The 12,132-nt window shown below is 39.8% G+C and overlaps 1 protein-coding gene across 2 annotated transcripts; it reads left to right on the top strand.

The window, feature by feature from the left end:
• Positions 1-1,061: 1,061 nt before the first annotated feature.
• Positions 1,062-11,987, top strand: LOC130174268 (CDK5 and ABL1 enzyme substrate 2-like). 2 transcript variants are annotated; one of them, XM_056383960.1, is made up of 9 exons: positions 1,062-1,767; positions 2,299-2,391; positions 4,668-4,745; positions 4,892-4,991; positions 6,077-6,245; positions 6,338-6,435; positions 7,757-7,863; positions 8,353-8,557; positions 10,353-11,987. In XM_056383960.1, exons 1-9 carry the CDS (start codon positions 1,214-1,216, stop codon positions 10,491-10,493), a joined length of 1,545 nt encoding a protein of 514 aa, XP_056239935.1. In that variant the 5' UTR covers positions 1,062-1,213; the 3' UTR covers positions 10,494-11,987. The 2 variants fall into 2 exon arrangements, with proteins under 2 accessions (XP_056239935.1, XP_056239936.1); XM_056383961.1 differs by lacking the exon at positions 4,668-4,745.
• The last annotated feature ends 145 nt before the right edge of the window (positions 11,988-12,132 follow it).

Raw genomic sequence — 12,132 nt, 5'->3', positions numbered from 1 at the left:
TATTTACAAGTCAATGAGGTGTGAAACTAAAATGAAAATGTGAAAACTGCCCTGTTAACTCCTATCGCAGTAGTAAAATGAGAGAATAGGCTGCCGAGCAGTTTGCTGGAGCTTGTCATTGATCACACAGTTTCACACTGATTTGTTCACAAATGCTAAATAGACCCCTGGTGCCATTTTCTCAAAAGTGAAACACTCTGATGTGAGATTATTTTCGGATACCACAGAGTTGGAGGTTGGTTGGTGATTCAGTTAAATTGTTTTATTGTTTATTATCAGTGATAATTAGTAGAGACCACTCACAGGAAGAGAAATTGTAATAATAGATAAACAACATCTATTATGCTGACAAAAACACAAGTACAATTCTCATACAATGCATTATTGTTAATATTACCTTTGTGTAGCTCACAATGTTCAATTGCTCATGCAAGTCATTTTTGATTCCACTTTATAAGACACACTTTATAAAGGATTTATAAATAGTAACAAATGGCTTTGATGAGTTTTTAATCCATTCATCAGAAACACCTTTCAAATGGACTGTTAGACTACTAGCAGGTTAATCGGGCATCTGGACCAAAATCCATTTATTAACAACTTATCATCATCTACACAGAAGACTTGGTGGATTAAACAACCCTTTATTAATGATTTGGTAATATTCATAAATAACAAAATTAATGGCTTATTAGAAAGTGAGAAACACATTGGCTGTATGTATGTATATATATATATATATATATATATACATACATACATACATATTAACCACTTCCAACATTATAGATAATTAGTCATTGTTTTAGGTCTTTATCATACCCATGCCAAAATTGAGAACCAACTTACTCGGACCAATTTACTCTAGTCCAACCCTGCATAAAGGATTAATGTATTTCATTACAAAAGACAACCTAAAAAATCATGTTTGATTTACAGAATTAAGGTGAATCATTGAAGTTAGTGATTTTAAATGTTTCCTTTGTTTCCAGCGCATCGCCCACTATTTCCATCCACCCAATCAAATACGAGCACCAATGATATATTTGCATAAAATGTGTCTTATCCAATCGCCTATGAGTATTTACAAGACAAGCGTATTACAATCTGCACAATTACCGTCACAACCAATCAGTACACAGACGGGGCGGGGCTAACGCGCGGTACCGGTCACTCGTTGCCTTCACTTTCAACAGCCACATTTCAAACTAGAATGGCGACCGCTGTCTGCGGTCTGCAATCCACCGGCAGTAACAGTAAACCAGCCAAGGTACACCGAGAGCACCGGAGGAAAGCAAAGGACTCCAGAAGGAGGCAAGCGGCTCTGTTATTCCTCAACAATATCTCACTAGACGGACGGCCCCAGTGTCAGTTTAACGATGGAAATACCGACCAAAAAGCCACCGAGGAGCCCCGACTCGGGGACAGAGACGGCGGCGCAACGGTCATACCCACGCCGGCGGAAAGCCAAGGACCCGTCGCCCCGGTGACAGAAACCCCCTCGGCCGGTAGTGGCTCGTCCTCCAGTTTTCCAGGAGTGGTTAGTCCTACTCGACCTTCTTTGGTAATGTCTTCGGGACCTGCCTTGGCAAGTGCTGTCGGGGCTAATGATGTATTTTTGGAGGGTGGCAGTGCGGCCGAGACGCTAACCCCGGACACCCCTCTGTCTCCTGTGCCCACGGGCCACCAGCCCTGCTCCCGTGTCAGGTCAACGCCCGCCGCGCTGAGCCCGGTCCCGACCGGTAATTCTCAGGATTCACGGCAGAGGTGAGCATAGTGGTTGGTGTATCACCATGGGCCTTTACTGACTTCCGCATAAAATGAAACCATCGGTTATCATGAGAGAAATGCACTTTCATTCTCGTATAGTGATATCTATCTATATATTTTAAGTATAATATTATGTATGTCTATTAACAATTTAATGTAGATTTACAATGGGATTGTTTGTGGTGAGCACTGCTCCTTTGTGTCCTGTATTATTAGTGTCTTAGATATAAATCAGTCACTTGCCTGCTTTAAAATAAGGCACCTCTTTAATCAGTCGACAGATTCATGGTGTGAGTTACTGTTTGGAGAAAACACCCAACACATTTTGTCCCTCTGGTATAAGGAGGGTTGGATTTGACCCTCTACTTTGGCCTTACTTTGGTACTCCAAACCTGTGATGAAAAGAGATTTACATTATTGAAAGTCCTGATTTTAGAACAAGCCATATCATGTGAAAGTCCTTTGTCTGGTTGATGTTGTTCCAGTGTTAATTGAGAGGCCTCTGTGTCATTCTTACTCTTTACTCAGGTTGAGAAATGTCTCTGGTTCTCCTGGACCCAAGGTGCAAAAGAAAGTCCACTTCATCAAGAGTATGCGGCAGTATGATACCAGAGGATGCAGGTGAGTGTCCAACATATATTTACATGTAGAAAATACATTTACACACAGAATGCAGTAGAGGAATACATGAATAACTCTGACTTACTATACCAATTTTCCTGTCAGAGAAACTCAAAAAAACAATGGCTGCTTTATTATGGACTCTGAAATAGGCCCTCTCTAGCTGTGTCATACTCCTCCCGCTAGTATTGTAATAAGCTGCTTAACAGAGACTTGGCAGAGACTTAGGTTGGCCTGCAGACGAATATCAGCGGTACAGCTGCTGAGTGGCGATTGCTACAGTGAAATTAATCACCCTTGGAAGCTTAGCAAAAGCCATATGAGGTGCAGTGTGGAAATGTAACACCCTATTGCACCAACAGTGAGGTAACCCCAATGCAAGACTGGACTGAAATATCACACTGCGGGCTGTTTGTTAAGCTTCTTGAAACAGTGTTAGAAAACAAGAGTGTTTTAATGTATCTGTTGGGATTCTGTTTTCTGGAAAATGATTACTGTGTGTAGTTACTGACAAAAAAACATGTCATAGGTTTTTCTTTTTCCACTAGTTTGTTTTGACTCCCCAGTTTTCATTTCTCCTCCACATTTCACCATCTAAGACAGCTCCATATTCATACCCACCTACATGCTAATGTGTCTTGTGTTTTCTGCTGGTGTGTGCAAGACAATGATGTAGAAAGCCTAAACTGCCCCACAGGTGTGGCTTTCTGTTTCTGTTTGAGGCAGTCACACATTGCATGTTTTGAAGCAAAGCTAATAGAGTTATATAACTAAGATAATTAACACCTGTAGATTATGCGTTGAGATATTGTCCCCTGTAAGAGATATGATATCTCTCCTTCAAGGTCTGACCTGGGTGTTTACTGCTGGGTGTCCACAGCAGAGGCTGCTGACTGTATGTTATTGATTGATGTTTTATGTGGAGCTGAAGCCTCCGGTGTTTGTGCAGTTTGCTTTGGTCCCCAAAAGCGATGTTGTATTCACTGGTTGTGAGGCAGTTAAGCAGACTGTGAGCGCTCACTTTTCCCCACATTTCTAGTGAAAGTGTTCTGCGTTTGGTGGCTGCCTGCCCCTGGTTTTATGTAGTCTAGCCCAAGTTTGTGCCTCTCATGTTTACAATTACATTCAAGTCACAGAGATAAGTATCTGATTTGTCTAAAGATTTCTAAAAATGAATATATAATCTGTGATCTCTGTTCTGAATGCATTTGCAGAAGCCTCAAAGACTCTTAAAACCAACTGGATGAAAAACATGTTTTATCTGCTGGAGAACTTCAAAGATCACTCAATTAATCTTTGACTCAGAAAACTATTTTGATAATCAATTTATTATTTTAAATGATTTATCAAGCAAAAATGACCAAATGTTTGATGGTTCCAGTGTCATTATAGTTATAGTATAGTATATGTTTGAGTTTTAAGCAAAGCAATTGCAAAGTTCAGTTTAATTTTACTCAACAAACAACAAATCCATTAATCGAGAAATTAATCAGCAGATTAATTGATAATGAAAACGTATGTATTGATGTTTCTTTCCAATAGTTTATATTTCCATACAAAATTACGCGTTGATATTTTGCTTGTGTTTTACAAAAAGAGCAGAACAGCAGTCTTTTGTGACTACCTTGAATAGGAGGTGCAGTCACATCTTTAGAAATTTTATCGTGCAGTGGACAATGTGTTTTATAATCCAGATGGTTGAAAACAATTTCCTGACATTTTCAGACCAAATAGTTCGTATAATAACAGAGAAAATAATCATCAGATTAATAGATGATGAAAATAATTGTTAATTACATTCCTTTAGATGAGCACCTGATTTTTGTAAAAGTAAATATCCAATAGAACCTAAAGATATTACAGCTAATTATCATAGAAGACTTTATATAGATTATCAGAAAACCAGAAAATATTAACATGCGGACTCATAAAATTATTGTGATGATTAAATGATTATCAAGGTAGTTGCCAATGAATTGTCTGTCTAACAACTAATTGTCCAACTCCAAGGTAATACATGAGCGGCACTAACTTGAGCTCGTGCAGTTCTCTGATTCCTCTCCTCCTGCTTTAAACTTTAGATTGTTGGTGATAGCTGTTTAGCTTTGGTAGTGACCAAAATAGAAGTGGCTCTGTGACTGATTTCGCTGTCACTGCAGCTCCAGCACTGATGAATGTCGTGTGTACAGTAGCTGTTGAGCAGCAGTGACTGCCGTTGTTGCTTGTAGACTGACACACCATCTGTTTTGTCTGCCTGTACTTGCTGTGTCCTGCAGGATCATGCTGATTTGTGCCAAGCGGTCGCTATATGCTGCTTTCTCAGTGCTGCCCTATGGAGAGAGTGCACACCTCAGGTACAAAGCACCAGTCCAAGCAGAGAGCACCCACCCCTCGCTTTTATGTTTCCATCACCCTCCTTAGTGATCCATATCATTTTCAGGAAAGGTCAGTGTGAGCAGCATGTGGTGAAAATGACATAAATGTGACTCTTTCTGAACAGTGATCCTAAGCTGGAGGCTCAGAGACAAAGGCTCTCCTCTGTGGTGGCTGTGGACCTGCTCCCCTCCCTGGAAGGCATGGAGCTGGGCGCCTATGGCAAGGTAAATGTCTATCAAATATACACTCATCGAGGACTTTAATAGGAGCAACACACTAATACTGGGTAGGGCTCTCAAAACAGCCTCACTTCTTTGTAGCATGGATATTGGAAACTCTCCTTTGAGTCTGTTCCTTGTTGATGTGATTGCATCATATAATTTCTGCAGCTTTGCCAGCTGTGAATCTCCCGTTCTACCACATCCCAAAGCTGTTCTGTTGGATTTAGATCTGGTGACTAAATGTGCTGGGCATAAAGTGATGCACATTGTCAGCAACAAAACTCAGATAGGCGGTGGCATTTAACCATGATTGACTGGTATTAAGGGGCCCAAAATGTGCCAAGAAAACATTTGCCTCACCATTATACCACCACCAGGCTTGACCACGGACACAAGGCCGGTTGGGTCCATTGATTCATGGTGTTGATGCCAAATTCTGTTCCCACCATCTGCTGCCTCAGCAGAAATCCAGATTCATTAAACCAGGCTATATTTATTCAGTCTTTAACTGTCCAGTTCTGTTGAGCCTGTGTCCACTGCAGCCTCAGATTTCTGTTCACGGTTGACAGGAAGAGCCAGACGTGGTCTTCTGCCGTTGTAGCTCATCCACCTCAAGGTTCAACGTGTTGTAAATGTGTTAATCTCAGTTACAGTTGCCTTTCTGTCGGCTCCAATCAATGTAGCCACTCTCTTCTGACCTCTCTCATCAACAAGGTGTTTAGATCCACATGCTCACTGGATGTTTTTTGTTTTTGCCTCGATTCTGAGTAAAAACTGTAGAGATTGTTTTGTGTGAAAATCCCATGAGATCAGCAGTTTCAGAAATACTCCAACCAGCCCGTCTGGCACCAACAATCATGTCACGATCAAAGTCACTGATCACATTCTGATGTTTGATGTTAACAATATACTGCTGCCACATGATTGGCTGATTGGATATATGCATAAATAAGCAGGTATATAGATGTTCCTAATAAAGTGCTCAGTGGGTGTGCACTGCTGTGATGAGAAATAGAAAATTCCCTGTCGTTACTCAGACGAATCTGCTTGATGTGAAGGTCTTTGACAGTCTTGTTTTCCTTCCTCAGACAGTGTCATACGCTCAGTTCCTTTATCCGACCAATGCCTTGGTGAGGCAGAAGAATGGCGGCGTGCCCGAGAACTGCACAGCTCAGACCCCTCAGTCACGTTTCCGTGGCAACGGGCAGAGGAACATCACCCTGGCTCGTCTGAACAACAGCGTGGCACAGGACCCATGTATGTCTCAAATTGACTCTTATAGACACACTTCACTCTTCAACTGACCTCATATGTTGTAACACACACTGTTTATTTTTTGTGTTTTTCAGGTATAGAGGAGGTGGCAGAGTATGACCCCAACCTGCTCAGTGACCCTCAGTGGCCCTGTGGGAGACACAAGAGGGTTCTTATATTTGCGTCATATGTGGTGAGAATTCATTTTCATTCAGTGCGTTTACAGCCACGCAAGTCACCAGGTTACAGTCAATCATCTACAGTAAACTAATTTCTTAACCTTATAAAATACACTGCCTCACCTGCGGCACGCTTTGGCCTTGATGGTGCTACTGTAGGGGTGTTTTGGTCTGTACCAGGCTCAACCTGCAAACAACCTTGTCAAATCATACATTGTTTGAAAGCTCTAAGTCTCAAACCATTTTGTGTTCCTCATATCACTGCAACTGCTATTTACCTAGGAATGGTTTGAACTAATGGCTATGGCTATCATTTCAAACACTTTGTGTTTAACACGGTGATCACTGCTGGCTACTGTAGCTAGGAAGCTCATTGTCTCATGATGGACAAGTGAAGAGTTTAGCAAAAAACCTAAATTGATTTAACTTGATTTTTAATTGATTAATCCATCCATCCATCTCCAGGTCACATTCATTTAGTTAATTATATTATATTATTGTTGTATACTGCTTAAAAGTACAGAAAAAATATTTATTAAGAAATTATTCTAGGCAATATCATCCATACTGACTTTTCATCATACTTTCATTCTGATAGTGAGTCAAGTATTAAATTGCATTCTATGAGGTGTTAAAAAGTCTGAAATGTGCATGTGAAACCTGCAGGAACCCTGAACGAACACAAAGAAGCCACTGAACATTTGACTGTTTGTTAAATTCAGAGACGTTTGTGCTGTTAAGGAAAGCGCCACTCTGTCTGTGCTCTCATTAATCCAACAGACACACAAAACAAAAACAAATAGAAGTCACAACCGACACAGTGTCTCCTTTTACTTACAGTTAAAATAAGAGAGCCATGTTTCCAAAATAAGGTTGTGGGTAGGGGAGTAATTATGTATACATGGATTTACAATTACGAGGTTACTACAGTGCATTCAGATGAGTTCTCTGTTTACCTGTGTAACCTGGTTTCTCTGTCAAGTGAATGTTCACATTCTAATTGTCTCACATGGGCTGTTCTTTGTTTCAGAAATCAGGAACAGGGTCATTTAATTTCGCTTGTAAATTGTTCTGATGTTAACCTGGAAAATGAAGCAGTTCTCCACTACTGAAGCTACCTCCTGTTTGAGAGAAAAATACATCCATTATGTCCCATTCACATGATTTTATTGCTGCTCAGTAGATCACATCACAAGACTGTAACCTCTAGCATGAGTGTGTGTGAAATGAGTTTTATCAAGACGATTTAGAAGCAACACTGTGAAGCTTTATTGGTCTATAATTCATGCTGACACTTCTGTACTGACGTGCTGGTTCGTTTTTCCATCTCTGCAGACAACTGTTATTGAGTATGTGAAACCATCTGACCTGAAGAAGGATATGAATGAGACTTTCAAGGAGAAGTTTCCTCACATTAAGCTGACACTGAGCAAGATAAGAAGGTACAGATATATTAGCTTCTGTTTTGACTATCAAACTTTTGTCTAAGAGCCTTTGAAGGTTGAACCTTGTTGTGCCTCCTCCTGTTTCCTTGTGATATCCTATGGTCTTCATGACTTGCTTTTACTTGACAAGCATACATCTCTACTGTGCTATTATGTGTAGTTTTGAACCATGCCTTGTTGACTTAATATTTGTTGTGTGCTTCTTTCTTTTGTTCTTTCTTTCTCTATAGCCATATATGTTGTCTTTACTCTGTAAAGAGTATTGTGTATTACTATGTTTTTTATGATATGACCTGCCAAGGGACTGCAGATGTAAATGAGCTTGAAGCTATGAAATGGTTCAGCACATCAAATGGTGACATTTATATTGAAAGCTGCACATCGTCCCTTTTTAATTAAAAAAAAAAAAAATCAGGTTCAAACAAGTCACACAATGTGCTCTTTCTTAGAAAACTGATCAGTAACTGTCCCCCTCCTCTCCAATAGCCTGAAGAGGGAGATGCGGGCTGTGAGCGAGGAGTGCGGTCTACAGCCGGTCACAATAGCAATGGCCTTTGTTTACTTTGAGAAGCTGGTGCTGCAGGGTCGCCTCAACAAGCAGAACAGGAAGCTGGTGGCAGCAGCGTGCGTGCTGCTGGCTGCAAAGATTAGCAGTGATCTGAGGAAGCCAGAAGTCAAGCAGCTCATTGATGTGAGTAAAGTTTCCACACCGAGTAGAAACCTCAAACAAAGCAAGATGCCTTCTTCTGTCAGAAGATGTCAGAGATGTGTCAGAGATGTGTAGACAAAGAAGAAAAACCTGTAACGCATGTCGTATCTAGCTCAGTGTTATTTACCCAGCATTATCTTTTCAACCCCCCACATTATTCAGGATTAGAAACAGGTTCCTCACAATGTTAAGCGTGTAAATATTGTGTGGATGAAAGTTAAATTATTTAAGATGGTTAATGTTGAAATTAGAAGTCTTGAGAACAGCAGCTCCTGAAAATTTAACCACACATATAAATTTTAACAATATTTCCATTAAACACCGATTATATGAGCAATGTATATGGAGAGCTCGGAGCTTGTTGACCAACCAAACATTAACTGGGGAAAAAGTAGCTCAGCTGCAGCACATTAAACATCAGGATTGTTGTGGTCTTTACTCTTCAATATCACCCTCAATACTCTGTTTGCGCATGGCTTGAAGCTATAGTTCAGGTTTATCTACCCTTTCCCTCATTTTCCTGCTTGAGCTCAACCTGTCAGCTGCTGTCAATCAAACACAAACACTGATAAGTAGCTGTAGCCAGTGGTGAGGTAAAGGAGCATTTCTTATATTTCCCCTAAGACTGTTTTTCATTTTAAAAGTAAAAAACTATTACCAATACACTGAAAAAAAAAACATGTCAACATTATTTTTGATTGTAAAAAGAGATGACTTCAGTCAGAAGTCGGTCAATAATTGACCTTTTTCCATTGTGCCATGAGCAACTGCGATGTGATTTCATGCTTCTCATGTTGTGAGTAGTTTTCCACACAACAGCAGGACACATTACAGTTGAGTTGGTTACCTTTCTGAAGGGTTGGAGGTGCTGTGGCCTGTAACCTTTGCTGTGAAAGGTTCACAATAAAAGTCACCCCACATTTCACCAATTGAATGCTTTTAATGTGGTCTAGCAGCTGTTGGAAATGTTTAGTTAGAATTAGCAGTAACTTAGTGCAGCTCTGACATGACTGTGGGAGTGAACAGTTAACACTGAGGCTGATGGATTAGTTACATGCATCATTTCCTGTTAGTTCCCTGCGCGTGTGAAAGTAGTTTGATTCCCACTTTAAATGATCGACCCCAACACTAACATTGTAAAATACTATACAGAGAGGTAATTATAGAATATGAATACATTCAGTAGCTATTGCTGAAAAATGTTCATCATGAATAGAATCAAAAACTGAAAATGTTAAGGATTATAACTTTAATCTGAGCTGATTTACCTCATTCAGTCCATTTATAACAAATGGTTATGTAGTTAAATTTGATAGAAAAAGCCCCCAAAGAATCCGAGCAGTGATGAGACTTAATCCAGCTTAAAAGACACACACGTAAAATTAAATCTTAGCTTATCCACAACACAAAATACCAGGAGGGGATGAACTGGATTATGATACCCATGTTGTATACCTGCATTATTATGATTGGATGTTTCTAGCCACACAGCTGTAAATGAGTCAGTCATCGTAAAGCATATTGCAAACAGCTAATGTCGATCAGCTAATAGAAGAGTGACATCAGTGCTCATGATTAGTATTGATAAACCTTTCTGTTCGAATGGACACTGCATGAGCATCAGAGACAGAGAAGCACCAGGAAATATAACCCACTTCAACAATTTTGATATTTCAATGTGTACGATCATCTGCATTTTAACATTTTAGACTCTAACCAAATCATAACATTTTCCTTTAAACCGCCCTCCTCTTTTTCTCCCCCCGTGGATGAGCAGAAGCTGGAGGAGCGTTTCCGTATAAACAGACGGGAGTTGATTCCTCTGGAGTTTCCTGTGCTGGTTGCCTTGGAGATGGGACTTTACCTCCCTGAGAGCAAGGTCATGCCACACTACCGCAGACTGGTGCAGCAGGGTTAGACTGGATGTGGTGATGTCTGACACTCCGCTGGTTTCAATAATAACACCAGCAAGTGTGTGTGGCAAAGCAAATTGGAACTGTGTGTGCGTGTGCGTGGGTTGGATTGACCAGTTTATAAGCTTTCGTGTTTAAAACAATTAATTCTGGTACTATTTATTTCTCGTCAGTTGTGGCTTGAGTCACTCCCTGTATATGAAGAACAACTTGTTTACACTTGTTGGCAAATGTTTTAGACTTGATGGCATGTGTGTCTATCTGAATGTCTTTTTAAACGTTTGTACGTGTGACGTTCTGATGTTGATCCAGTCATGAGCTCTATGTTAGAGATGTTCAATGAGCACGTTTATTGTGCTTTTATTTTGGTTCTTCGTGACCCAGTTTTTGGTAAATCCGAGTATTCTTCACCTCTGTTTAATTGAATTGTATGCTGTGATGTTTGTGTTTGTGGAAAACTCTTCACTTGCACCTTTCTCATTACTATACTGCCTGTATAGTTTTTATTACAAATGACAATGCACCACACTGTTGATTTTGTAAATGCCTTTTAAACCCACTGTGACATTGAAGCATTTTAGCCATTGGACAGAAACATGAAACTGTAGATTATGGGTGTAAAACATGGTTTTAGTTAAGTCTGTTTTTAGAGAAGAAAGTGGCCTTTCATTTTTTTGTACTGTACAACGCCACATTCATGTATTTCTCTTGTTCTCTAGTAGAAAGAAAATATTCATGTGGCAGCACTGTGTTCAGACTTTGTTGTTGGTTGACAAACTGTGCTAATATACAGTGTCTGTGGTGTCACGTGCAAGGAAACAGGATCATGGAGACATTATTTATAGTAAGTGTTTTTTTTTTGTTTGTTTCATGTCATTAACCAGGGACATGTTTTGTTAAAAGCACTGGAATTTATCCCTCAGTAGTCTGGCTAGTTGTTGTATTTTTCAGTTCTCAGGAATTTTGCTTTCTCGTATCTTTGAATAGCTCATAAAATCTAATCCAAAGAAACAAAATCGTTTTTGTTACCGTAGCTATCATCGCTGAAATCACCTGCACTCCATTGTAATCCAGTGGAGGGTAACTGATTTGTAGTGCTTTGAAAACAACAGGAAATCCGACTGTTGTAACTCTGAAGTATATGAATAGATGTGTGAGTTGCTTGTACAAATACCAGTTTGTGTTTATCTGACTGAAGTATGTATTGTGAAGTAACTCTTCAGATTTCTGTGCCATTAGGTGGACAAGTAATGCAGGAGGAAGAAGTGCCTGAAACTACAGTGGCAGTGAAATGGTTAACCATCTTATCACAAGTGATATTTAACGTTGACATTTCTTTGTCTTGCTGCCGTAGAGATCCTTAAATGTTGAGGTTGCTCTCGTCTGGGAAAGATAATCAGAAACACTTTCTGGACAGTCTTTATAGTCGTAGACATGATGGTGATTCAGTTTTGTGTCTGCAGTGGTAAAAAATGTGTCACAATAAACGTCCAAAAAGAGCGGTGTAACTGCAGTATATGGATCTGTATGGTTGATGTCAAATTGTTAAATATTCATTGTTTTCATACTGTAAAATGAATGTTTTTGAAATATATTTTCAGACACTGAAAAGAGTTGTTTGTTTTCTAAAATCAATAATTTATA

The sequence above is a fragment of the Seriola aureovittata genome, chromosome 9 (assembly GCF_021018895.1).
Source record: "Seriola aureovittata isolate HTS-2021-v1 ecotype China chromosome 9, ASM2101889v1, whole genome shotgun sequence".
Taxonomy (NCBI): domain Eukaryota; kingdom Metazoa; phylum Chordata; class Actinopteri; order Carangiformes; family Carangidae; genus Seriola; species Seriola aureovittata.
Note: the sequence above shows the minus strand (reverse complement) of the source record. Positions and strands in the feature narration are given on the sequence as shown.